This window comes from Euleptes europaea, chromosome 2 (genome assembly GCF_029931775.1).
Source record: "Euleptes europaea isolate rEulEur1 chromosome 2, rEulEur1.hap1, whole genome shotgun sequence".
NCBI classification, from domain to species: domain Eukaryota; kingdom Metazoa; phylum Chordata; class Lepidosauria; order Squamata; family Sphaerodactylidae; genus Euleptes; species Euleptes europaea.
Window position 1 is genome coordinate 74,184,993 of NC_079313.1, and position 24,105 is coordinate 74,209,097.

At 42.4% G+C, this 24,105-nt stretch overlaps 1 protein-coding gene across 1 annotated transcript in view; it reads left to right on the forward strand.

Moving 5' to 3' along the window:
• TRABD2B (TraB domain containing 2B) overlaps nucleotides 1-23,808 on the forward strand; it is a 369,519-nt gene extending 345,711 nt beyond the window's left edge. The window contains exons 7-8 of the mRNA XM_056844781.1: nucleotides 12,892-13,146; nucleotides 23,592-23,808. Coding sequence (XP_056700759.1) covers nucleotides 12,892-13,146; nucleotides 23,592-23,808 — 472 coding nt within the window. The remainder of the gene's footprint in view (nucleotides 1-12,891; nucleotides 13,147-23,591) is intronic.
• The last annotated feature ends 297 nt before the right edge of the window (nucleotides 23,809-24,105 follow it).

Here is a 24,105-nt window from a genome sequence, read left to right on the forward strand (position 1 = left end):
GGTGCATGCCCTCTGTACTACTTGGCCCTGGCTGATTAGCAACCTGGACCGAGCCAAACGCAAGTATAAAGCGCAGGCTGATAAGCATCGCTCCCCCAGTAAGGACTTTCAAGTTGGAGACTTAGTATATCTTTCCACCAGAAATCTGCGCTCCACTCGTCCTTGTCACAAACTCAGTGCCAAGTACATTGGCCCATTTCCTATTGCCCGGATCATTAACCCTGTCGCTGTGGAATTGACTCTCCCCAAAACCTTGAGGCATATCCACCCCGTCTTCCATGTCAGTCTCCTGAAACCCCATGTCGCCTCCTCGGACTGGCATCCGGATCCGCCTCCCGAACAACCAGTGATGGTGGGAGGGGAGGAACATTTCGAGGTGTCCAAAATCTTGGATTCACGTATACACCATGGATCGCTGCAATACCTAATTCGCTGGAAACACTTCCCCCCTGCCTATGACGAATGGGTGCGTGCGCAAGATGTCTCCGCCCCCCGCCTGGTAAACGCCTTTCACACCACCTACCCGGACAAGCCATCCCCCTTGCACAGAGGGAGGGGGCCTTAAGGGGGGCAGAATGTCAGGCCTGTATCTCAGTTACTTTGTATCTCAGTTACTTTGTTTTGCTTTCGTTTCTATCACTGACTGCGCTCAAGGACATTTCTACATACCAAAGCCCGTTTGAAGCTCTGGGAGCAGTCCTGGGAACAGCAACTATGTTTGTGTTCTGTAATCACTTGCAAATATCCTTGCCTTTATACTGCTGAGTGTTAGGCAGCGAGCTCATTGCTGTCATTTTTCCCTTCATGCTCTGTAATACCTATTTGACCAGTAAAGCCATCTTCTTTGGATCTGACTGTCTCTGCTGTGGTTTCTGGTTCAATGGACCAAGAGCTGACATTACCAGAGGTTCATACAGGAAGTGACAAAGGATAGCTCTAGGAATCGTCAGAAATGCCGTGGTTTTACCATAGAGTTTCTGGTGATTCCCAGGCCTACCCTTTGTCAAGTGCACAAGGATACTTTTTAAAATCATGTTTCTCCCCTACCACTCTGACTGGCAGTGGGCAATGGGGTTTTACCCTCCCCTTTCTACGATAGGGGTGCTGGTGTAACACCCCAGTGCAGTTTCCAAAATAATCAGATTTTGCTGATAGTCCCATATATTTCAAGTACAGAAACGAAAACATTGCCTCAGTTTTTCCATTCACCAAGAAAATATTGTTAATTGTAGAATTCAGCAGAAAGGCAGTCCGACTTGCAATTTGTCTTGCCAGTAGATGAAGCTATGAAGGACAGACAATATTGCTGTATAGCTGAAGGACAGGGCAGCTTCTGAGAATTCTGCAACAATGGAGTCATCACTGGTCACAGATGCTTCCTGAATTGTTCTTTTCGATCCAGTCTTCCAAATTAAGTGGGCAGCAGCTGTAGTATATGATTTGTTGAGAGTACCACTACTTTCTTTTTACTCCCCCCCCTTTAAAGAGTGGGAAGAGAAAAAACAATAATTATTTGCTGTTACCTTGAATCAGATCACTCAGAGATTTATATAGCACTGTGTATGCTGTTATCTGATTTTGTCTATCAGGAACCAAACACATAAAAAGCCAATGATTGCTTGTGCTCACTGAGTAAGCACACTTGGGAAATGTATTTCATTTTAAAAATAATCTGCTAATCCAATCAATCATTCAAGAACATATTTACCCAGCATATTTTCAGAAGGCAAAAATATAACTGACTTTGATTAACTCACATGCATTATGCTTTGATAATCATTGTTGTGTTCCAGATTCAATTTAATTTTCATCTATCTAAAATAGGTATTTCATTTGCTTAGTTCTAGTCACATTTTAAAATGATTTAATTATGACAATAATAGATGGAATAATAATTAAAAAAATAGATTTAACATAAACTTTTTCTGGGGTTCAGCAGAAAAAACTCAACCTTTCTTCACTAACCAACCCTAACAATTCACACTATATCTAAATTAAATTTGAAAAAAATATGGTTGAGTATATCATGTGCATTAATCCAGTTAAAGAAATAGATTCTTAATCATTTGGATGGTGAGATCTTTTCTTTCATAGCTTGAAATACAAAGATGAGACGCAAATCTGCAGGCTCAGTCTCTCTCGTACACTGATTTGCTATGCGTGTTCTCAGTTCTGTCTCAACTCCTTTTTTCTCACCTGCTTTTACATGGCAGCATGACTTGCATCAGTTCCAACCTGAGATGCATGGAGAAGAGTAGAAATCATGCATGGTTGAGTGTGAATTCTTAATTGAATTGAAACATAGGGAAAGCATGAACACTTGATGGTTTTGAATTTGGTCACTGGAAATATGCACACCAGATTTGCAAAGAATTCTCATCTGCTCATAAAATAGTTTCCTTTGTGATTTTATTACATTTATATCACCAATTATCTTTTAGTCATAAAATGTAAGCATTCCAGCTGTCCTGGGTGAATTTTAGAGAAATGAATTCGTGGAGGATAGATCTATCAGTGGCTACTAGCCATGGTGACTAAAGGGAACCTCCACGTTCAGAGGCTGTAAACCTCTGAATACCAGTTGACAGAAGGCAACATCAGGCAAAGGCCTCGGCCTCTATGCCCTGTTGTTGGTCCTCCAGAGGAGCTGGTTGGCCACTGTGTAAAACAGGGTGCTAGACTAGATGGACCACTGATCTGATCCAGCAGGACTGTTCCTATATTATTATGAATTAGGTGAAATCCTTTAAAATAAAATTAGAAAAGCATCAAAGCATTTCTGAGGGAAGGGGGGCAAAAGGAAGAGTTAATGTTGTCATCTCCTGTCTATGGTCTTATTGCTGTGATAAATGTCCTTTTGATTACAAGGTTATTAGAATTTACATATATCCAGTAGCAAAATGGTTTCTGAGCAGCCAGTAACATCCTTTATTTGCAAGCTGTTCAGAAATTCTGGCACTAACATCATAGTGGTTTACCACCAAGAATTTTTAGATGATATCCTGTGGGGCATTCTGCACTTTGCAGGAATCATAGGGAAGATGTGAGTAGCGGCAAATAAATAGTGTAGCTAGGATTTTGGGGAAATGAGTAAGACACATGTGCACCCTCCCTATCTATCTGTTGCACATATACAAAGCCAATATCAATGCAATCCTGAGCACAGTTATACCCTTCTAAGTTTATTGAAGCCAATGGGTTTAGAAAAGTGTAATTATACATGGCACGTTATTTCAAATTATGTCCATATTTCACTGCCTACCCACTTTTTAGTTAAGTAAGGCCAGATAGTGTTTAAACTATAAAAAGTATAAAAACCAAACATTGCAAAAACTGCCTTCACTACATAGTTTAATATATTATATCACAGAATCATAGAATCATAGAGTTGGATGGGACCACCAGGGTCATCTGGTCCAACCCCCTGCACAATGCAGGAAATTCACAACTACCTCCCCAGTGACCCCTACTCCATGCCCAAAAGATGGCCAAGATGCCCTCCCTCTCATGATCTGCCTAAGGTAATAGAAGCAGCATTGCTGACAGATGGCCATCTAGCCTCTGCTTAAAAACCTCCAGGGAAGGAGAGCTTACCACCTCCTGAGGAAGCCTGTTCCACTGAGGAACTGCTCTGTTAGAAAATTCTTCCTAATGTCTAGATGGAAACTCTTTTGATTTAATTTCAAACCGTTGGCTCTGGTCCGACCTTCTGGGGCAACAGAAAACAACTCAGCACCATCCTCTATATGACAGCCCTTCAAGTACTTGAAGATGGTTATCATATCCCCTCTCAGTCTTCTCCTCTTCAGGCTAAACATATCACTGAAGAATAAATTGGACTTTACAAAATAAAGTAGCTAAAAGTTTCTGCAGTGTGTTTTATACAATACATAAAATGGAACGACACATGTTAACTTTTGGTGGATAGCTATTTTCCTCCTGCAGGTTAGGTTAGCTTTTGGTAACTTCAGTTAAGACTAGAGTCCTAGATGGTTGGACCACAGAGCTGTGTTGCCATCAGCTGCCTGAATCAGTTCTCTCTGTTCAGAGTCCCATCTCTGCTTTCTGAGGTGAAGGTTGCTGCAAGGTAGAAATGCAGACACACTAGGGAGGAAGGGGTATCACTTTCCCCTATCCCTCTTCTGCCGGTTGTACAGCAAGCTCTCAGCTACCAGAAGACAGAGAAAGAACCCGTTTTTTCCCAGTTCCCCTTCTTTGCTGCATCCACCGTGCCCATTCTTATTGCAACCCCTAGTGCTGCAGTGCACCTTGTTTATGAAACTGCTCCAGCTCTCAGTGGAGAATTTGGGGGTGGGGGTTGGAAGCTGTTCAGAAAAGGGGAATATCCAATCCACCAACTTCTTCTATGAGTTCCCCCCCCCCATAGGATCCAACACAATAAAGCTTTCCACTTATCAGGTCCATCTGAAACAAGTATTGTGCCTTAAGTAAATCTCACTGAATTTGGCAGATTTGTCAGATTAATCAGAAGTTTGGTTCCTTTTGTTAACATTTGTTGCATACTTTCTTATTAAACTTAAGTCTGTTTATATACTGTGCAGTAAGAAGAAAATAGAACAAAAAATCTGTTCTGTGTTTAAACAAGAGGATATTCAACTTTACTTCTTGCACATTAACATGGCAAGGAATCTCAGTCTGTAAGAGTGATTTCAGCTAGCTAAGCATATCCTGCTTTCTTTCATGTTGCACTTGTGTCTTGTGGATGGAACTCTTTATTCTGCTGTGATATCCCTCTGGAATAAAGTGCTGCTACGCTTTGTACCAACCTAAGTGGTTTCAGAAGTATCAAGTGGTATCATGCATTTGGAGAGGCTGCCCGTTTATCTATTGATGTCTGTGGTCTGTTTGCAGTCACTCAGACCCACAGTGATTTTCCCTCCCAAAAGATCATACTGTTGAGCTAAGAAGCTCCACAAATGTGACTGAATGGCTTCCAAAGTTAATCTCTTAACATTGGACAGCAAGGGTTCAGAGTGGGTTAAAGTCACTACAGTGACTCACAAAGGTGACTCCAACCTGAAGTATACTGGTTACATGTGGAAGCCTACCAGCGATTGGTTTCTTCTGCCCTCAGCAGCTTGCATTATGATGTCAGCTTGCAGTGCACAGAATGGTTAAAAGGACTTAAGGGTAATTTAATAGCTATTGGGATCACTCTGAACAAATGATTCATGAATTGAAGCTTCAGTACTCAGTTAAAGAGCATGTGTAGTGGACTGATTAAAGTCCTATGGTCTGACCATGAAGTTCACTTGGGCTAAGCAACTGGTCTCAAACTTACCTATCTTACAGTATGGCTGTGAGGATAAAATGGTGGTGCAAGAACCATTAACTCCATCCTGAACTCCTTGGAGAGTAGGGTAAATGTGTGATAAATAGAATTCCAGGTGGGACGTACAAAAACAGTATAATAGGAAAAGACATTTATTTTTTATCAGCATTTAAGAAAGCAGTCTTTTGTTTTAATATATTTTTGATTAAAAGTGTATTCACAATGACCATTTCCCCAAATTAAAGTGACATCTCCCTGTTTACCAACTTACCCCCTGTATAAGACTTAGACATTGTTTCGTGTCCCAGCCTTGGTAATAGTCGAGTTAAAGTTATGAGTTGGATCCAGTGTTTCCATTTCACTAATGGTAGATCTTTTCTCCTACACAAGGAGCATTCCTCAAGCAGAAGAGATGTGTAAACATTGACATAAAATTCCTTACAAAAGCTGATCATGACTTGCTTTGAGGACAATTAGCAGAAGGGAAACATTAGATCCAACCAACAATACATTTTAGTAGAAGGAAATTATCATTAACAGTCTTTTATCAGAACAACAATAATAAATTAATGTGTGGAAAGATGCCAATGACTAAAATATCATGGAGAATTATGAATTTTTCAAGAGGTTGCCAAAATTGATGGGAAAATACAACTTCGTACCATGTGAAAGCACATTCAAGAAAACATATTTACCATAGAACACTAATGTGTTAACATTTTCTAGGAAGCACACATTAAAACTCTTCCTTATTTTGAAATGGACAAAGAGATCTAGAACTCTAGAGAAGAGAGAATTCTCATATGCGGCACATCATACTGTGGTTTCCCCTTCTTTCAGTTACTGCCAGCCAGATACAACTTTTGGCACACCCAAGGATAACTTTTGTCTCCTGACTTTTTCACTGTTGGCTTAATTAACTACACTCATACTGGGAATGACAACATTATCTTTAGATTCCATTTTGAATGCCTCATACCAGATGAATTGATTACTGTCCTAGGGGCAAGGGAGGGAGGGAGGGTGAAGGGGAGAACAAAACCATTGACAACATGACTGGAGTGAAAATAGGCCACAATTTTACTGAACTCAAGCACAGGAGCATTGGTGCAGCACGGAGGAAGATCCAGCATAGGACAACCTGCCTGTTGACTGATAGCACCCCTTCTCCCAACCCACATGCTGGGGGAGAAACATGGAGTGCATATGGGTGCAAGCCACAGCATGGTTCCCTTGCCACCTGGTGATGAAAGCTAGCCAACCACTCCTGAATTGGACATGCCACTGTATGGCCCCCACCCGAAGACCACCCAAAGATTTTCCAGAATGGGTGAGGTGAGCACACAGGCACAGCCTCCACCCCTAAATGAATCTGTCCCCATTCCCTCCCCCATTCGCCACCAAATCTGTGACAAGAAGGTATGCAAGAAAAGACAACAACAAAAGTGCGGCAACACATCCAGAAGAGAACCGAGGGTTGGTGGGAGGGGAAGCAAGAGCCGACAGTGAGCAGGCCCTTGGCAGTGGATCCAGCTAAATAAGAGGGGAGTGGACCAGAGTGAAAACTCTGCACTCCAGGTCTGCTGGGAGCTCTGCCCTCCCCAGCCAGCCCCAGGTGCCCTATTGGCCAGCCTGAGTTGCTGCAGGGGCCAAGCCCACCAGTAGCCAGAGCCAATTATCACTGTCATCTATCCTTAAAAACAGCAAGCAATGTTCTTGCCTTAGCTTTGTGTCACGGTGATGCCAAATAGCAAATGAGACTTAGCTAAGTGGTGATGTTTGAGGTGTCTGAAGGAACTATAAAGGAAAAGCAAGGTGTTCTGCCCTCACTCTCGCTTTTTTGGTTAAAAAATATGTGAAAAATTGTTCCAGGCAAAAATGGCCAGTGTGATCACTACCCAACCAATAAGTGGGCAAATGGTCTTGTCCCATTTCTCAGCCACTCCAAAATAATCACCAAAGGGGGCAGTGGTTCTGCACATAGGATAAAACAGAATAGTGAGATGGGCAGTGGGAAGAATATTTTGGCTCATTCCTTTTTCTACTTCAATAGGAAGCAACCAAAAATCCCCCGTGGCTCTTCTTCAGCTAATTAAGCAATATTTTTATTTATTTTTAAACGTATGTGTGTCTCTTTTTTATTTTTACAAACAACCATGCAACTACTGCAGCCAAAGTAGCATTCAGGATACCTCATTTCTTACTTAGATCATAGACCATCAGTTTCAGTTTTATGTTCCAGAAAGATTGCCCATGAAAACACACTGCTGGTTGTAGAGATATCTATGTTCTGCCAACATGGGTTGGTTTGTTTAGAAACTGCAGCCTTGGATAGGCAATCCCTTGTCATTAAAGTGAATATTTTCAAAGATAAGCACTATCACTTTTGAAATGTGAGAACTCTTTAAAGCAGAGGTGAACAGACATGAGGTCAGTACAACAGATTCTGCACCAAACTATATTGGAAAGGCATGGTTTCGTTTTGGTATATTCTCAGAGGAACAGCTTTGGAGTTGTGTACTAATCTGTTTATAAAAACAGTTCCTCATTGTTGTTCATGTGAATTCCTTCCCAGATAAATAATATTCTTTCTACCAAGGGAAACATATGTCTGTATATTCTGGGTTGTAGCCCTTTGGATAAATGGCAGCTGGCCAGTTAGACTCTGTAGAAGATCCCAGCTTCTTGGCTGTGATCTGTATTTAGATCCCTAGTATATTATGAAAATTGAAATGTGAACTTCAGTTTGAGAGTTCATTATACCATACTTGGACTTGTTAAATGTCTTCAAGAGACACAGTGTCCTAAGAAGATCTTAGTTGGGGTCATCTTGATAGCCTCTTGGCCTGAGTGGTAGTTCTACTAGGAGCATCACCATCTTATTATGTGTGATATAGCCACTGTACATGGCCAGCATTTTTTGCTGATAGATGTTCCTAGCAATTTTCATTCCCACACCAAAATTTGTTGGAGAAATGTGAGTGTCATCTGAGTTCATATGATAAATGGTGAGATCAAGGATTTTATCAGAAGCACTAGTTAGTCACAGTCACAATCTAAGAATAAAGATCCCTGGTTAGGTCATTTCTGTGTTCTGAAATGTTCTGAGCTGTAGTGTCACTATTTCCCCACATCTAGTAGAATCAACACAAATACGCAGTTAATTAATAACTTCTTAACCTGCTTTAATTATCACTTTCCCTTATGTAGAGAGAAAGAATACACAATAGCAAAGGTTTTCTGAAATCCTCCAACAATCATTTGTGTTTTTTTCAGATACTATAAATAGCTCAGATAGTAGTCTAATAGTGCAATCTAAGGGGGGGGGGGGCAAAGGGGCATAGGGCTGACCCCTACACTGGCGTATTTGGCAGATACACCGGTGTAAGGGCCATTACACACAAAGAACCAGTGCAGCTGTGCTGCTTTTGCACACTGGCATAAAGGGGGCAGTTCAGGGGGCAGGACTGATGTTAGTCTGTTCCCTGTGCCCTTTCAGCTCAGAAACACCCACTTTTGTGGTGGAAAGTTGCCCCATCAAAGACGGTGGCGCAGCCCATAGGGCTCAATGTTATTTTAATGCCCCCCTGACCAGCACAGCCCCACCCACATGCTTCTAAATTGCTTAGGATGGTGACTAAGGGGGGACCAATGGCAAGGCTCCTATGACACTGGCCAAGCCCTCTCCCCAGAAACCAGTGGCACCCCCCCGCCGCCCTTTAAAAACCACAGCCAGGATGGCCCACACCTCAGAAGGTAGGGCATGTGGCATGGGATGCTGACTGACAGCTATGTGCTGTGCAGACTTAGAGTAAGCGGCACAGCACCTAGGTGGCAGGAAAAGCACACATGCGCGCGCGCGCACACACACACACACAGAGAGAGAGAGAGAGAGAGAGAGAGAGAGAGAGAGAGCACTTTTCACAATGGGGTTAGCACTTTGCACCAACGCCCAGCTGGGAGAGCAAACTCCACGCACTGTGTCTCAGTTCAGAACCCTTAGAGGTACCTCAGCTTCTCAGTGTGGACTTGACGGAATGGACGCGCACTGACAGGTAAGTCAGGGACTGCACCTCCAACCTCCCCCCTTATCCTTCTCATGTGGCTGGGTGCTGCCCCAGACATGGCGCCTCTCCCACCTGTGCCTGGCAGCCAGTGGAGCCCCCCCAAAATGTCCCCCCAAAATGTCCCCCTACTTTCACCCCCACACACAAGGGGCTGGGGTGGAGCAGCTGCAGAGGAGGCTTTGCCAAATTGCTAGCTCTGCACTGTTCTGTCAACCCTGACAGTTGCTGGGCAGTCCCACAGACAGGGAGAGAGGGGGTGGGGTCTTGACCTCAGCCACCCTATGCACAGAAGACTTCCTGGACTCATTCCATTGCAGGATAACCCACTCCCCATGGTGCACAGGGTTGACAACCTCAGGTTGGGGAACTCCTGGAGATTTGGGGAAGAAGCCTGGGGAGGGGAGAGACCTCAGTTGGGTCTGTTGCTGTTGAGTCCACCCTCTGCCACGGTATCTGGAGGAATGGATCTCTGCAGCCTGGAGATAGGCTGCCATCCTGGGGGATCTCCAGGTCCCACCAGGAAACTCCCATCCCTCTCATGGTCCCTTTATGGGGGCGGGGGGGGAGAACACTGACTGGTAGCTCATCTGCCTAGTCCCGCCCTTCTTCTCACTTGGGCTGGTTCAGCCGCCTCGCTTCTCCCTTGTACCTCAGGCCCGCTGACTGGCTGCAAGCACCCTGTTAAATCAAACAAACCAACGAAACCCCCTCCATTTCCCCCCTGGCCGCTGTGTAAATCTCCCCTCTGGGAGCAACCCAGCAGTGTCATCATTGTGCCATGACAATGGCAGCTATTTCGGGTTTAGTGTTGCGCTGCCCATGGCTCAACCTCTACTGAGCATTTATGGATAAGTGCAGAATGGCATAAATAGTAACTGCTGTCCTTGTTAGAAGAAATTGGTTATCAGTTTTGGTCTGTGTATTGGACTACACCTGATAAGAAACAGACAGCTGCACATAAAAGCCATAGATCCATGTTAAGTTCCTTCTTCCTGTCACGCGTTATGACATTATCACATTGTGTGCTGCCCCTGCCTCTGCTCAACATCATTGTAAAACTCAGGGAAACATTTATTGTGATGATGGCATGCTGTGAAATAATGTTACAGAGGAAGAGGGGAAATGCAAGCCTGCCATTTGCAGTGACATCATTGTGTTTCATATAACATGAAGTTCTTCCCTGAAATAATAGTTGGAATTGCCACCAATATTGAACATCCAGGACAAATGTTGAGATTCCTACTCAGAAGAAACAGCTGGGAAATTCCAAGGGAACTAAAAATAGTTACAACTAGTGATATTTTGTATGGTGAGGAACCGGCACATTTGTGATTAAGTTCTCTGTGGTGTAGCACATATGCTAATGTTATATGTTAACATCTGACTGGAAAGGCAAAGCTAAACTCAACACCCTCAAAATGTCTAGTCACTAAACAAAAATGTTGGTCAAGTATAAGCAGGCTATCAGAGGCAGGACAGCATCTTGCTGGAGGAAACATTCCAAAATATCCAGGCATGGAAAAGAGCATAATTACAAGCAACATGTCTGCTAGAATCTGGGCCAAATGCCATCCATAGTCTTAGTCATAGTTGGTAGTAGTTGCCAGACCTATTGGAAGGGAGGAAGGGGGTTTGCTGTACAGCTTTTCCAGCCAGCCTGTGAATGAATGGCTGGGGTACCATCTCAGGCAGCTGGCATGGGGAAAAAGCATTTCAAGTCAAACAAGAAAATCTCTGATGAAGAAACATGCACACCAAGGAAGATGTTCCCTCAGTGACATAATATGTTATGGGGAAGGACACCACAAATGGTTTTCATTTTCCTAGTGTTTCATTTTGTCACATGATAGGGTTTCTTGACAGTAAGAGATTTCTTTTTTCTTTTGGGAGTCAGAGAATAAGAAATATTGTTCCTATTCAAAGACATTTGCTTACAAAAAAGCAGGTTCGAAATCATGACAAGGTTTGAGAGATCCATGGTCATGCATTACTGTATATGACACTTGCTAAAACAACAACATTCAGATGTGTCTTTAAGCTGTTTTTATGCCAGTAAAGAAAATAGTAAAATGGAATCAATGGGAGACAGCAGAACTTAATCAGGGGTAGTATTCAGGCAATATGTATACTCCAGCATCCTGGCCTTGTGTGAGAAGCTGAAGAATTCTTCCTGTATCACATGTCATTTTGTGACCTATTTTAGAAAGTTCAGTTCAGTTTGATAACAAACGGGGATTAGATCAAATATTGCCAACCTGTGCATTACTGTCACATGTTTCAAGAGTCAACTCTACCCATGTGAGTGAAGTGAGGCCGCTTGCAGACAGCCTGAAGTGCTGTCTCCTTGCACTACAGGATGGTTTGTGACAACTCCTTTGTTTTTGAGAGTGACTCGGTTCCTGAGATAAAATGAAAGAAACCACACTTCTCACCATTCGTTTTTGCTAATCTTTTATCCTCCTCAGGATTGTCGCCTGCCTCTTAATTTAGCTCAGCTATTGTCAAGATGTCAAGATTTTCCTGCAGGTTTTAGATTCTTGCCCAGTATGCATGCAACTCCTTAGGAACTTTACAGAAACCTGGGCATTCATGCAGTGCTAATAATGTCAGGGTTTTTTTATTGTAAAAATAGGTTTCCAATCTCCACACACATTTGTGACTTTTAAAGGTAAGCTATAAGATATCTAATAGATAGCATCTCCATTCCTTTTTACATTGCTTGAGTGGGAGCTGGTTTAGAAAATGAGAAGCATTCGTCAAGCGCATTCATCTCGAAGCATAAACATCTGGGTTCAAAGGAAGAAAGCATAACAAGTCAAGCAAGCATACTTTGGGATACTTTCATTGTTTGCACACAATAAGACAGTTACTTCTGTTGTCTGAGGCAGAGAATGGAGGGCATATGCAAAGAAGTGTTGAATTTTTAAACTGACAAATAATATCAATGTGGAATTTACGAAAATCCATAAAACCAATAATAGCTCATGTTTGGCAGTGCTCCTGCAGTAGCAGAATGGTGGCATGCTATCTTTCCTGCTATCAACCAAAGTCCTGCTCTAATGAAACAAAAATATTTTTCTTGAAACAAAGGCAGCGGACTATTGATGCATAAAGCAACCTTGTTTAATATTTGTGTTTCTTGGTTTTCTAAAATTTTCCAGTGAAGGAGATTTCCTTAATGTCCCCCCAAACAACTTGTTCATATGTGTGTGTTTTTTTTTAAAAAAAACAAGCATTTCCCTGCAAATATTCCTGCTGAAAACTGTGTCTGTATCAGTAACATTCCTTGAGGATAGAATTTTACAGGAGAGAAGAGATGGAGTCACAGTTTCTTTGCTTGTTGACCTTCCATCCCATCCCTTTAATAGAGCTACACAGTGTGCGTCACTGCATCAGAGGGAAAAAATGCATATTGTGTATTCTTTTGTAACTAGTGACAGCAGAATGCGGGTGTATACGGTATTTCACGTCCTGATTTTGCCAAGATATATGGCTAATCGCACATCACTTATTGATAAATCTGTTTTTCAGCTCCAAGGTAAACATCAGTCCACCTCCCTGGGACTCCTCAAGAACAGCTGCACCTTCCATCCATTTTTTTGAACGAGTCCCACCATCAATGCCTCCTCAAGACAGTGAAGAAGACAGCCTTCCTCCACACCTTTTACTTCCCGACAGCATCAGTCAGCTGGAGGAGTTTGGGCGGCAGAAAAAGTGGCACAAGAAGCACTATAAAAACCATCGCCAAAGACAATTCAATGACCTCTGGGTTCGGATAGAAGACGGGTGAGTTGAGCTCAAGTGCCATCATTCACTATTTTCCAGACTTTGTAGCATTTTTCTAAAGACAGTTCCAGTTAAAGGTGACATTTTTCTGTGGTCATGGTTTGCTATAGTGCACAAGTAAGTATCTCACCATGATGCAAGTAGTCTTTTCTTTCTTGTGTGCAGAATGCTGCACACAATGTGGAAATCCAGCTGCCTCTGTTTATCTTCCTTTTCAGCTGTGTGGACCGGCAGCAAATGCTGAAATATCAGCACATACAGGCCACAGAAACTATTACTATCTAAATTACTATCGGAAGCTATACATTGCTTCAGTTTAAAATCAGAGGCAGAGAAGAACTTCCTCCCTCCCTCCCGCCTCCCCCCTTGGCTGGCTTCTACAACAGCAGAAATGTCTGTGGCAGAGGTGATGGCAGCACCCTGCCCACCCAGAACCTTGAAAGCTACTCAAGCACTCCGTGAGTCCAAAGAAAGATAGTTCCCATGAACTGAAGCCTGGGTTTGAAGCCAGGGCTGCTGCTGGCATGCATTCAAAGCCCTGAGAGAGAGAGAGAGAGTGAGAAAGTCCTCTTCTTCCCTGCTTCTGCAGCAGCCCTTTTAGTAATAATATAGTAAATGTACTTGAAAGGATTCATGGGTAAGGCTGGTTACTAATGGAATGTTTGATGGTTTATAGGGAACTGGGGTGAGGGATTCATCACATGTGCTACAGAGTTTCTGACATTTAGAGGTGAACTTTGAAAAACTTGAGCTAGCCCACTTCCAAAAGGAGCAATTCAGCAGGGTGCGTGTCACTTCTTACTATGTGATACCAGACTGAAATTTAATGGTGAGAAACACATAAGAGGAATCTGGTAGGGAATATGGATGCTTGTCAGCCACTTGCAGACACTCACTGCTTTGAATTATAAGAAGAAATGTGTAAAATCAGGGACCAGAAAAGGGACACAACAAAATTGTGGACATTGAACTGAAAACAGGCAATGGTATGAAAGCTCTCATTGCCAACTAGTTCTGAAGAGGTATCTTTGTTTTGTAGACAAGCCTTAAATTATGCAGATAATTTTACACCAGTCTTCCTAATTTACAAATAAGTTTTGTACCCATGTTCTAAGCAGGGCTGTGATAGGGTTGCCAGCTCTGGGATAGGAAATACCTGGAAAAGTTTGGGGTGGAGCCTGAGGGTGGGGTTTGGGGAGGGGAGGGACTTCAATGGGGTATGATGCCATGAAATCCACCAGTGGTCATTTTCCCCAGGTAAACTTATCTCTGTTAACTGGAGATCAGTTGTAATCCCAGGAGATCTCTAGCCATCACCTGGAGGTTGGCAACCTTAGGCTGTGGCTTAGTGGTAGACCACGTACTTTGCATGCAGTAGATCCCAGGTTCAGTCCATGGTACCTCCATCTTGGGTAGCTGGTGCTGGGAGAGTCCTTTCTTTGCATAAAGGGGAGACATGATAGAGGGGAGACATGATAGAGGTCTGAGGGGAGACAAGTCTGAGGGGAGACGTGATAGAGGTCTATAAAATTATGCATGGTTTGGAGAGAGCGGACAGGGAGAAGTTTTTCTCCCTCTCCCATAATACTAGAACACGGGGTCATCTGCTGAAGCTGGAGGGTGAGAGATTCAAAACAGATAAAAGGAAGTATTTTCTCACACAACGCATAGTTAAATTGTGGAACTCCCTGCCCCAGAATGTGGTGATGGCTGCCAGCTTGGAGGGCTTTAAGAGGGGAGTGGAAATATTCATGGAAGAGAGGGGTATTCATGGCTATTAGTTAGAATGGATACTAGTCATGCTGCATACCTATTCTCTCTAGTATCAGAGGAGCATGCCTATTATTTTGGGTGCGGTGGAACACGGGCAGGATGGTGCTGCTGCACTCGTCTTGTTTGTGGCTTCCTGGAGGCACCTGGTTGGCCACTGTGTGAACAAACTGCTGGACTTGATGGTCCTTGGTCTGATCCAGCAGGGCCTTTCTTAAGTTCTTATGTTCATAAGACCCTGAAGAGCTGCTGTTAGAACAGATGGACTAATGGTCAGACTCAGTCGAAGGCAGCTTCATAAGTTCCAGGAAAAACCTGTCTCACGAGGCAGCACTTTCTCAGAATATGTGCTATTTATAGGGGTTGAAAGCAAACTGAGCTGTACTTAAAAGCAAGTACCATCAGTAATGGCTAGCACTTTAGGGGGTTTCAGTCACTCAGTACTCAACCCCAGAGTACAGAAGAAACACTGGGCCATATCCTACCATTTGTGTGCAGAAGGCATGTGAATTTTTTCCCACAATCCGTTCCATTGCTGCAGCTCCCTTAGTCCTCTGGAAAGATCACTCATGAGGTTGCAAGGGGAAGGAACTGCCTCCTCCCCTCAGTGTAGCTGGAGGTGTAGAACAGAAAGAAGGAGCAATTTTACCTCCTTGTCGCTTCTTGCTCCAGTCTCCCCCTTACCTACTCACATGGCTGTTCCTCCATATGGGTCCTACAACCCTAGTACTGATCTTTCCAGGGATCAAAAAGAGCTACATCATTGGAGAGGAATGTTGGAGAACTACACTTTCTGGAGTAGTAGGATACTGGCCGCTATTTATTTATTTGAAACATTTATATATCACCTTTCTTCCATTGAACCCCAGGCAGTATACAATTCAACATAACTGTCCAATATACACTTAATGTACAGAATGCACAAAGGATGGGGGAAGAGGAAGGGAAGAGGAAAACAAGCAAACTTGGTTATAAACTCTCAGATAATTTATAAAACCGCTGCACAGTGACCAGATAGAATGGCTACTGATGGGCTCAGTTTGGGAGAGAAGAAGCTAAATGGTAGTTGGTCTGAAGGAGGATGAGGGGCTTCTTTTAGCATTTTTGAGATTTAGCAGCTGATGTTGCCTCCTAAGGAAACTAGTACGCTGGTATTCAGAGGTTTAGGCCATTGGGTGTAAAAATTCAGTTTAGTCTTCATGGCCATTGATTCATCTGTCTAATCCCCATTTAAAACTATCTATGTCCACTGGAGGAGAACTCCACAATTTAATTGCTCACTGTGTAAAGAAGTGCATACATGATGTAGCTTATGAACATAGCGGCCACATAAAAGCACAATTGCACATCGTTTCTGTTTGCTCAATTTCCTTCTCAGTTTTTGAGGAAGTGAAACCAAACAGATCCTCCAGGCAGTCAGCCTGTAGTACAGTGGCACTGGCTCATACATTATTTGAGTGGTAGAGAAAAGCAGGCTTTGCTTCTCCCGTGCTGGGATTCAATCTCCAATTTGAAAGCATCAGTCATCATAAAAATGAATGTCAACAAGCTGGAATGTAATAATTTCAAAGATGGAAAAAACACTCCAATGTGTAAATTGCAGAAAGGTAGTGATGTAATAATCATGCGGATTTTAGATAAATAGAGTATTTCTTGGTTCACTGTAAGGGTATTTGAGTTATATTAGCAGAACAATTGTAGTTTCTTTTCAAGAATTTGTATTATAAGTATTTTAGTAATGTTATATTTCCATTTTATTTTATTGTTATATCCTCATTTTCTCTTAATAAATTTTCTTTTTAAAAAATTAATATCAACAAGCATGTGAAAGGCTGTGCTGTTGTAGAAATGAGGTGATATTGTCCCATTCCCTAACCAATTTGCTACCTCCAGAAAGAATGTGACTGGTTGGCCAGAGATTTGGGGTAACCATGGCTTTTATTCAAAACTTAATTATCCGCAGTGAACACCAGACCTTGATTCCATTCTCATACACATGCAGGTGGTCATCGAAGGAATGAAAACTCTGTTCCCTTATTGCTGTTTAAGCAACCCAATAAGCTGCTTAAACAGCAACTTTAAAAAGGAGTGTTGAGGTACTCAAGGTAGCCAAGCTAAGTTAGGTAATCTTGCAGATAGTCTCTAAATTACGTTCACATGTATTTGTTCCTCGTCATCTGGCAAGAACCTCCAAGCATAAATCACCTGATAGAAGGGGATCATATCCACCTCTCAGCTGGATCAGCACAGCCTTGCCCAAACCCAGGAGGCTGCACCTGCACAACTGGTCCAACATCTGCTCTTGGCAGCCCTAGTTTCCTGATAAATATGATGAATGTAGACAAGATGTGTACATAAAATAATGGCAGTGTCTGCGAGGAAGAAGTAAATCTCTTCGCTCATTGTCTCCACTGACATATTCTCTTTCCCTGGATAGCTTTTACTAGGGCTATTTGGATTAGTTGTCTGGTCAGAGTGTACAGGATATATTAATTAAGTCCTCTGATCATATATTCCTTATAAATATTCATACAATAAACAGGTCAGGGGTGGAAGCCCCATTTTCTGTATCACAGGATCTCAAGTTCCCGCTGCTTCAGCTTTGTGTTGTTCAACGCAAGTAAGGAATTGCAGTACTCATTTCCATAGGTTTGCAGTATTTTTAGTTTGTGCATCATATCATCTCTTTATATGCCATCATCAAAGTATTCTGGGAAAAAATGTAGTTTCAGAGGGTAGCCATGTTGATCTGCAGTATAACAGTGTCCAGGTCAGACCTCCCACCCGCACTTACCTCCAAGGTGACAGAGGCCTCCAGACCTTGCTATCCAGAGAGGACCACAGAAGCCTGACCTGATGCCGCAGGAGCAGTTTCCCAGCTTCCCAGTTTGCCATGACACCCCGACATGCCAGGCAGGCCAGGGGGTGGCCAGCAGCCAACCCCCAAAGGCCAGTATTAGAAGCATGAAGCAACAAGGCTGGCAGAGGAGCAGTGGAACCTACTACATGCAATGGCCTGTTCCTCATCTGTTGTGGGAGCCAGGAAGCACTCTGGGAGAACCAGGGAGGAAGCGCAAGACCTCACCTAAGGCAACCAGGGAGAGATTACTGGCAGGAGCGGAAGCAGGAAGAAGATTCTGTCAAAAATAAACTCCTCTCTTTCTTCTGAGGTTCTTCCCCCAGGGCAAGCCCAACTAGAGGAATCCTGGAGGAGAAGAGAGCCCCGGACTCCAGCCCAACACCAGATACTGACACAGTGGTAGCCAAATGGAGAGTGCAACTTGAGCCCATCCTCATATCCCTGCCCCTGCTGGGCCAATCACCCACGCATCGCACCTACCATGCTATAGTACCCACTGGCAAAGAAGCAGCTTGAGGAGCCGCCATTCCCATATGCCCATGCCCCAGGATAGAGGGAGTAGGTGAGGCTACTCAGGCAGCCCTTTAAAAGGTGCCCTCTGGAAGAGCCTGGGAGGAAACACCAGACCTCATCTAAGGCAACCAGGGAGAGGTTAGTGGCAGGAGTGAGAAGAGGGTGCTGTAAAAAAAAAAAACTTCTCACTGTTTTCTGAGGTTCTTCCCCCAAGGCAAACCCTACTAAATGAACCTTGGAGAAGGAGACAGCCCTGGTCCCTAGCCCAACACTGAAGTCTGACACACAGCTAGCTTTGAGTCCAGTAGCGCCTTAGAGACCAACAAGATTTTTGGGGTATGAGTTTTTGAGCTCTTTTTATCAGATATGAGTGGAATGGAGATCTCTGAGTCCTTATATCCCAGTCAGAAGCTAGCAGGGGTGTTGCAAAGAAGGAACTGAGGATGCAGAGATATAATGCACATTATAATCAGTTTGATTAGAGCAGAGGGGGGAAATTAGGGGCAGAAAATTAGTATCTATAGTGAGATAAGTACCCTATGTCCCCATTCAGCCCTGGGAGGTCCATTGTTCTGAGCTTGTGCATGAACTCAAGTTCTGCAGTCTCATGTTGTATCCTCCCAACATTAAAAAAATAAAATTGCCATTTCAGACTAAATTTAAGAAACTCGCTTATGAAATAAACAGACAAGCCAACAGTCTGCAGTCTGGGTATAATTACTGAGAAACCCCATTCTAAAGTCGCCTGCCTTCTTGCTTTCATCAATGTGAGCACACAGAGTAGCACCTCAGTGGAAGAAATAAGGTCACAGGTAGATGTATATTTGTATATTTCTGTAGTGGAAACAACATGTATCCACTGTAATTGACCACATATCCATTGAACAGCTATGGGGAAGGGCAGCCTCTGCTGAATATCGATGCTGATTTATCAGTGCTGGTGAACAACTATATATGGCTGATGGGTTCCAAGAGACCACTTGTTACCAGATGCCCTGATGGGTCTTTTCCTTTTGAAATGGGAGCCTCTCCATTTATATTTTCCATATCCACAGATTTCACTCACCAGATGTTGTTTAAGACTAGTTTTGAAACTTCTTGGGATGATTCTTTATGGTTTAGAATCTCCTTGGTGTGTAGGGGAGGATGGAGGGTGGGGTAATATTGGTCTTCTATCAGATATATGAAGCGTTCTAATCTGCTTTAATAAAAGTTAATATTTGGTTTATGCAGGGACAGGAAGATTGAATTAAGGAAGTATATTCCACTTAGGAAGTTTCTTGTTATCTGTAACAGATAGAACGCCGAATCTATTATGTATATGAACTCTATACTGTATGATGGTTACTTATGCCCAATTAATCATTTTTCATAATAATAATAATAATTTGATTAATTATTTGATTCAGACCTTGAGGTAGATTGTGATACAGAGTGTTAAAATAGTTTTGAATCGCAGACATGATAAAACGTTGAGTTTCCCCGACCTCAGCTCTTTGAAGTGACGAAATTTCTTTGTCTGAGAATGGTTTTCCATGTTGCTTCTTGAGACATCTGCTCTGAAATTAATATCTGTGATTTTGAAACCTGAACACCTGTCAACTTAAGTCCCTTATATGTATGTTTGGCCAGTTAGCCTCCATTCTGATGCTAAAGCTGCAGGGGGGTAATGAAAATGTCTTCAGCCATCCCTGCCAAATCCAAAACTAGAAAAGGTGAGGCTAAGGTGTTGAGAACATATAGTTGAGAGGAAGCAATTAAAGCAACCAACTGAGCCTTTCAGAGAAAAGGTGCAGGGATTGATAATGTTCAGCCTGAAGAAGGGATGGTGAGGAGGGATTTTTAAATATTTGAAGGGCTGTCATTAAGAGGAGGGTAGAGTGGTATTTCGATTGGTAGTGGAAGATAGGACTCATAATAATGGGTTTAAAATACTGGTGGGGAGATATTGGCAGGATATTAAGAAAAGCTTTTTAACAATAAGGGCAGTTTAGTGATGGAATCAGTTGCCTAGAGATGTTGTGGATTCTCCTTCCTCAGAGGTGCTTTGCACTATACACTGTTTCATCATTTCAGATCTAAAATCAACATGTACCTCCAAGACACTTCTGGTTCACTAGCAAGATGGAAAATAACCAGAGTGACAAGAAGAGCATACATGGAACAACCAAATCCTTTACAAGCCAGGGGAGCAAGCCAGTATCTTGGAGGATACAACAAAAATTTCTGGCAATGCAGGACACTGTAACAGAAGCCAGTATGGTTTAGTGGATAGTGTTGGACTAGAGCAGGGAGACTTGGATTCAAATCCCTACCTAATCATAAAGCTCACAGAGTAACCTTTGGCCAATCTCTCTGTCTTTCTGTCTCTGTTTCCCTCTCAGCTTAACCTACCATACAGAGTTGCTACGAAAATAAAATGAAGAACCATGTAAGACATGTGAGCTCCTCAGAGGAAGGGCAGGTTAAAAATGTGATAGACAATTTTGATTCTCTAAGGCACAGAAGATGATCCTATGGGAAATGTCTGAAAGTTACCACAGAATATAACAGGCGGCTGCTGAGCCTAAATAGAATGTTCAAGTCAATCTGAACTCATTTTTGTTTGCATTTGAAGCCATTCATTTAGCTAAGTAACTGTCCGACTGGGTGCCCTCGCTGACACTAATCAATTAATTTCTCATATTTATTGATATTAATCCTGAACAAATCCACAAGTTAATGTCATATTCCAGTAGTACCGTATCTTCTACAAGTCTAAGTAAAGGTCTTGAAATGTCACTAGACTAGTAAAATCCCCAAAATAGGACATGAACCTTTTTGATAAAATATTACTAAGCTCTGTGTCTGTATTGAATTCATTCTGCTTTGGGTGTCTGTGAAGAGCTGGCAAAATTAATGGCGCACACAGAAAGTCTTGTCTCAGTGAAGAGACTTTGGTGAGAAATGGCATATATTCTTCAGGGGAGGTGGTGTTAACTGTGGTGGTAAGTCATAGTATGGAATTAGGAAGGGATGTTTCCCAAAGTATTAGAAAAGCATCAAAGCATTTCTGAGGGAAGGGGGGCAAAAGGAAGAGTTAATGTTGTCATCTCCTGTCTATGGACCACACAGACACTTATTGAGATTCCATGCCATTTTCCAGCTAAATAACCTTGAATCATTATAGCAATTTTAAAGTTAGACTTTTTTAAAGGATGATATTTAATTTCCTGACAGACTGGTTTTAATAAGGATGAAATTCTTGTTGTTGCCAAATCAGAAAGGACTTTCACATCTTTAAATCATTAGGTTGGGGAATGGGGTAATCACACTGAGGGCGTGCTTCAAAGGTTACTGATTTTACGAGGCATTCATCCCTCTGCAGTAGTTTGAGAATCAACCTAGGCAAAAATTCTTCTTTTCATGCTGTCTTTCAAATAGAAGGAATTTCCCAGAGATGTGTCTTCATCTTCACACTATAATTGATGGGAAAATGGTGGAAAGCATTTTAAGAAAGAGTTCTTCAACAAGAACACATTTTGAAATTTGCTATATAGTACAATAATATGATATAGCAGATATATGCTATCAGTCCATTTCTCTATTTTAAACTACTCATTTTCAAATTCTTTAATGTAAGTAAGTCAAAACGACTTTCTCAGGCACAATGACATTTTTAGGCCTCAATATGATGTTTGGAAAGGATCCAAGAGTGACCTGAGTCATCTGCTTTCAGTAAAAACATAATGACAGTTCTGGGTTTACAATTGGGGGGGGGGTTGGAAATCTGTACAGCAACTAACAGAGTACAATAGACACATGTGGCCAGGTCCTTATCACCATAGTTGCCTTATAACTGTGGAATAAACTATCCTTGGAGATCCATAAGATCTTGTCATGGCTAGAGATGATCAAACACCTGGTTCAGCTCATGTTCTGATCACCAGACTGAGCAGGAAGCCAATTTTTTGCTGAGCAGTTTGACTGATTGTGAGCAGTTCACCCTTGTTTGTTGGGTAACCTTTTGAGTATTAAAACTGCACTGTACAATGCAGTCATCAGTCTTCCACATATGTATGCTGTCCACAACCCAATACAAGTCCAATATTTCTCTTTTTCACAGGCCTGTTGTTTCTGCTCAGCAGCTAATCATATAAATAAACAGTAAGTTAATTAATTAGGCAGATAGAAATTGTAAATAAACCCTGGTTGTTTTTTTAAAAGTCTTACTATTTGGTGCTTATTTATTGTCAATGCTTCTTTCACACATGCATATTTTTGAACAACCTCATGCCAATTGTAGGGCACATACACACACCCCAACATGGCCCTTGGGGTGAATCAATTTCACCTACTGTGCAAAAGTGCATGCTAGGTAAAAGGAAATGAAACTGAAACAACATAGCTACTATGCTGGGGGTAAGAAGATCCACGGCTCAGCTCACCAGTGATCACTAATGATCACACTTGTTAAACATGCTATGTTTGCTTGCCAAAACCACTTTCTGCAAAGTTTGTCAGTAGTCATTTTGGAGACCAAAAGAGTACCACTGAGAAAGGGGAATCTAGTACAATTTGTTCCTGCATATAAGTTACATTAATTGACAAATGAAGATCTGTATGTTTCCTGTTGCTGAGGGGGAAGGGATGGAAGAGCACAATGTGAATTGCATCTATGCAGCAGCTATTGGTGGTATTCTTGCAAGCTGCCACATTGTGATAAACTATAGCCCCCACCCTGTGCAATCTCATTAGAAATGGTGACTTGTGGTAATTTCTACTCCAGTTATTGTGGACTTTGTGTAGATACTTGATGTAATTCACCATCAAAGGTATCATGCAAATATTTGACCATCTAGCTTAGGGGTCCCCCAACCTTTTTGAGCCAGCTGACACAAGGTGGCAGGCACAACCACAAAATGGCCGTTGTAGGAGGTGTAGCCAACCACAAGTTGGCAGGGAGTGAGTTTATGCACAACTCTAATTGTAGCTCTTCAGCGTTTCAGGCACAAGTTCTATTTAGCAGGATGCTTTTTAAAGATGAGCATATCGTTTAAAAATAACTTCTTGCATACACCCAAGTAAACATAGTGAGCTAGCTAAGAAAGAGCTGGCAGTATCTTTCAGATCTCCAATGGCCAATCAGAAGCTCTTCTGGCCCCTTTCTAAAAATGATTGGTGGACAACAGGAAAGGCATCAGTAAGTGCAATGGCACCCACAGGCACCATATTGGAAACCCCTGAACTGGCTGTTTGTCCTAAATCTTATGAACTGGACAGAGAATATATTTTAATTTTATCCTCTATGTTTTTGTTGCAGCACAACAACAATGCCGTCCCACATTAGGATTACAAATGGTTACATCTCAATCAACCCATCCATCTGGTTTCCAAACCAGCTGGACCAGCAGCCGCACCCAGACCTCGCGTTCCGCCATCATCTCAAAAGCTCGGCCCTAGCCAGCAGCTTGGCATCACCTTTAACTGCTTCTGTCTATGTGGCATTGGCTGCTTTTCTGTTGGATCTACTTTCCTGACAGAGGAAGGATTCGCATGTGCAATATCCGGAAAAGAGAAGAATGATAAGCTTCCATCTGTTAATATCCATTCTCAATGAATGGTTTCAGCTGGGCTTTCAGAAATGGAATACTAGGCTCTGTAACTGGTATATTTGTCTTTTGCCCAGATATAGTTTCAAAACTCTAAAGCTTTATTTTATATACTGACTTACATCTTCTTTTTGTAGAAGGATACTTATTTCCCATTTTGCTATGGGGTTTGTAAAATATGTGTTCATATATATAAAAAAGAAAAATAGTGTATTTATTCGACTG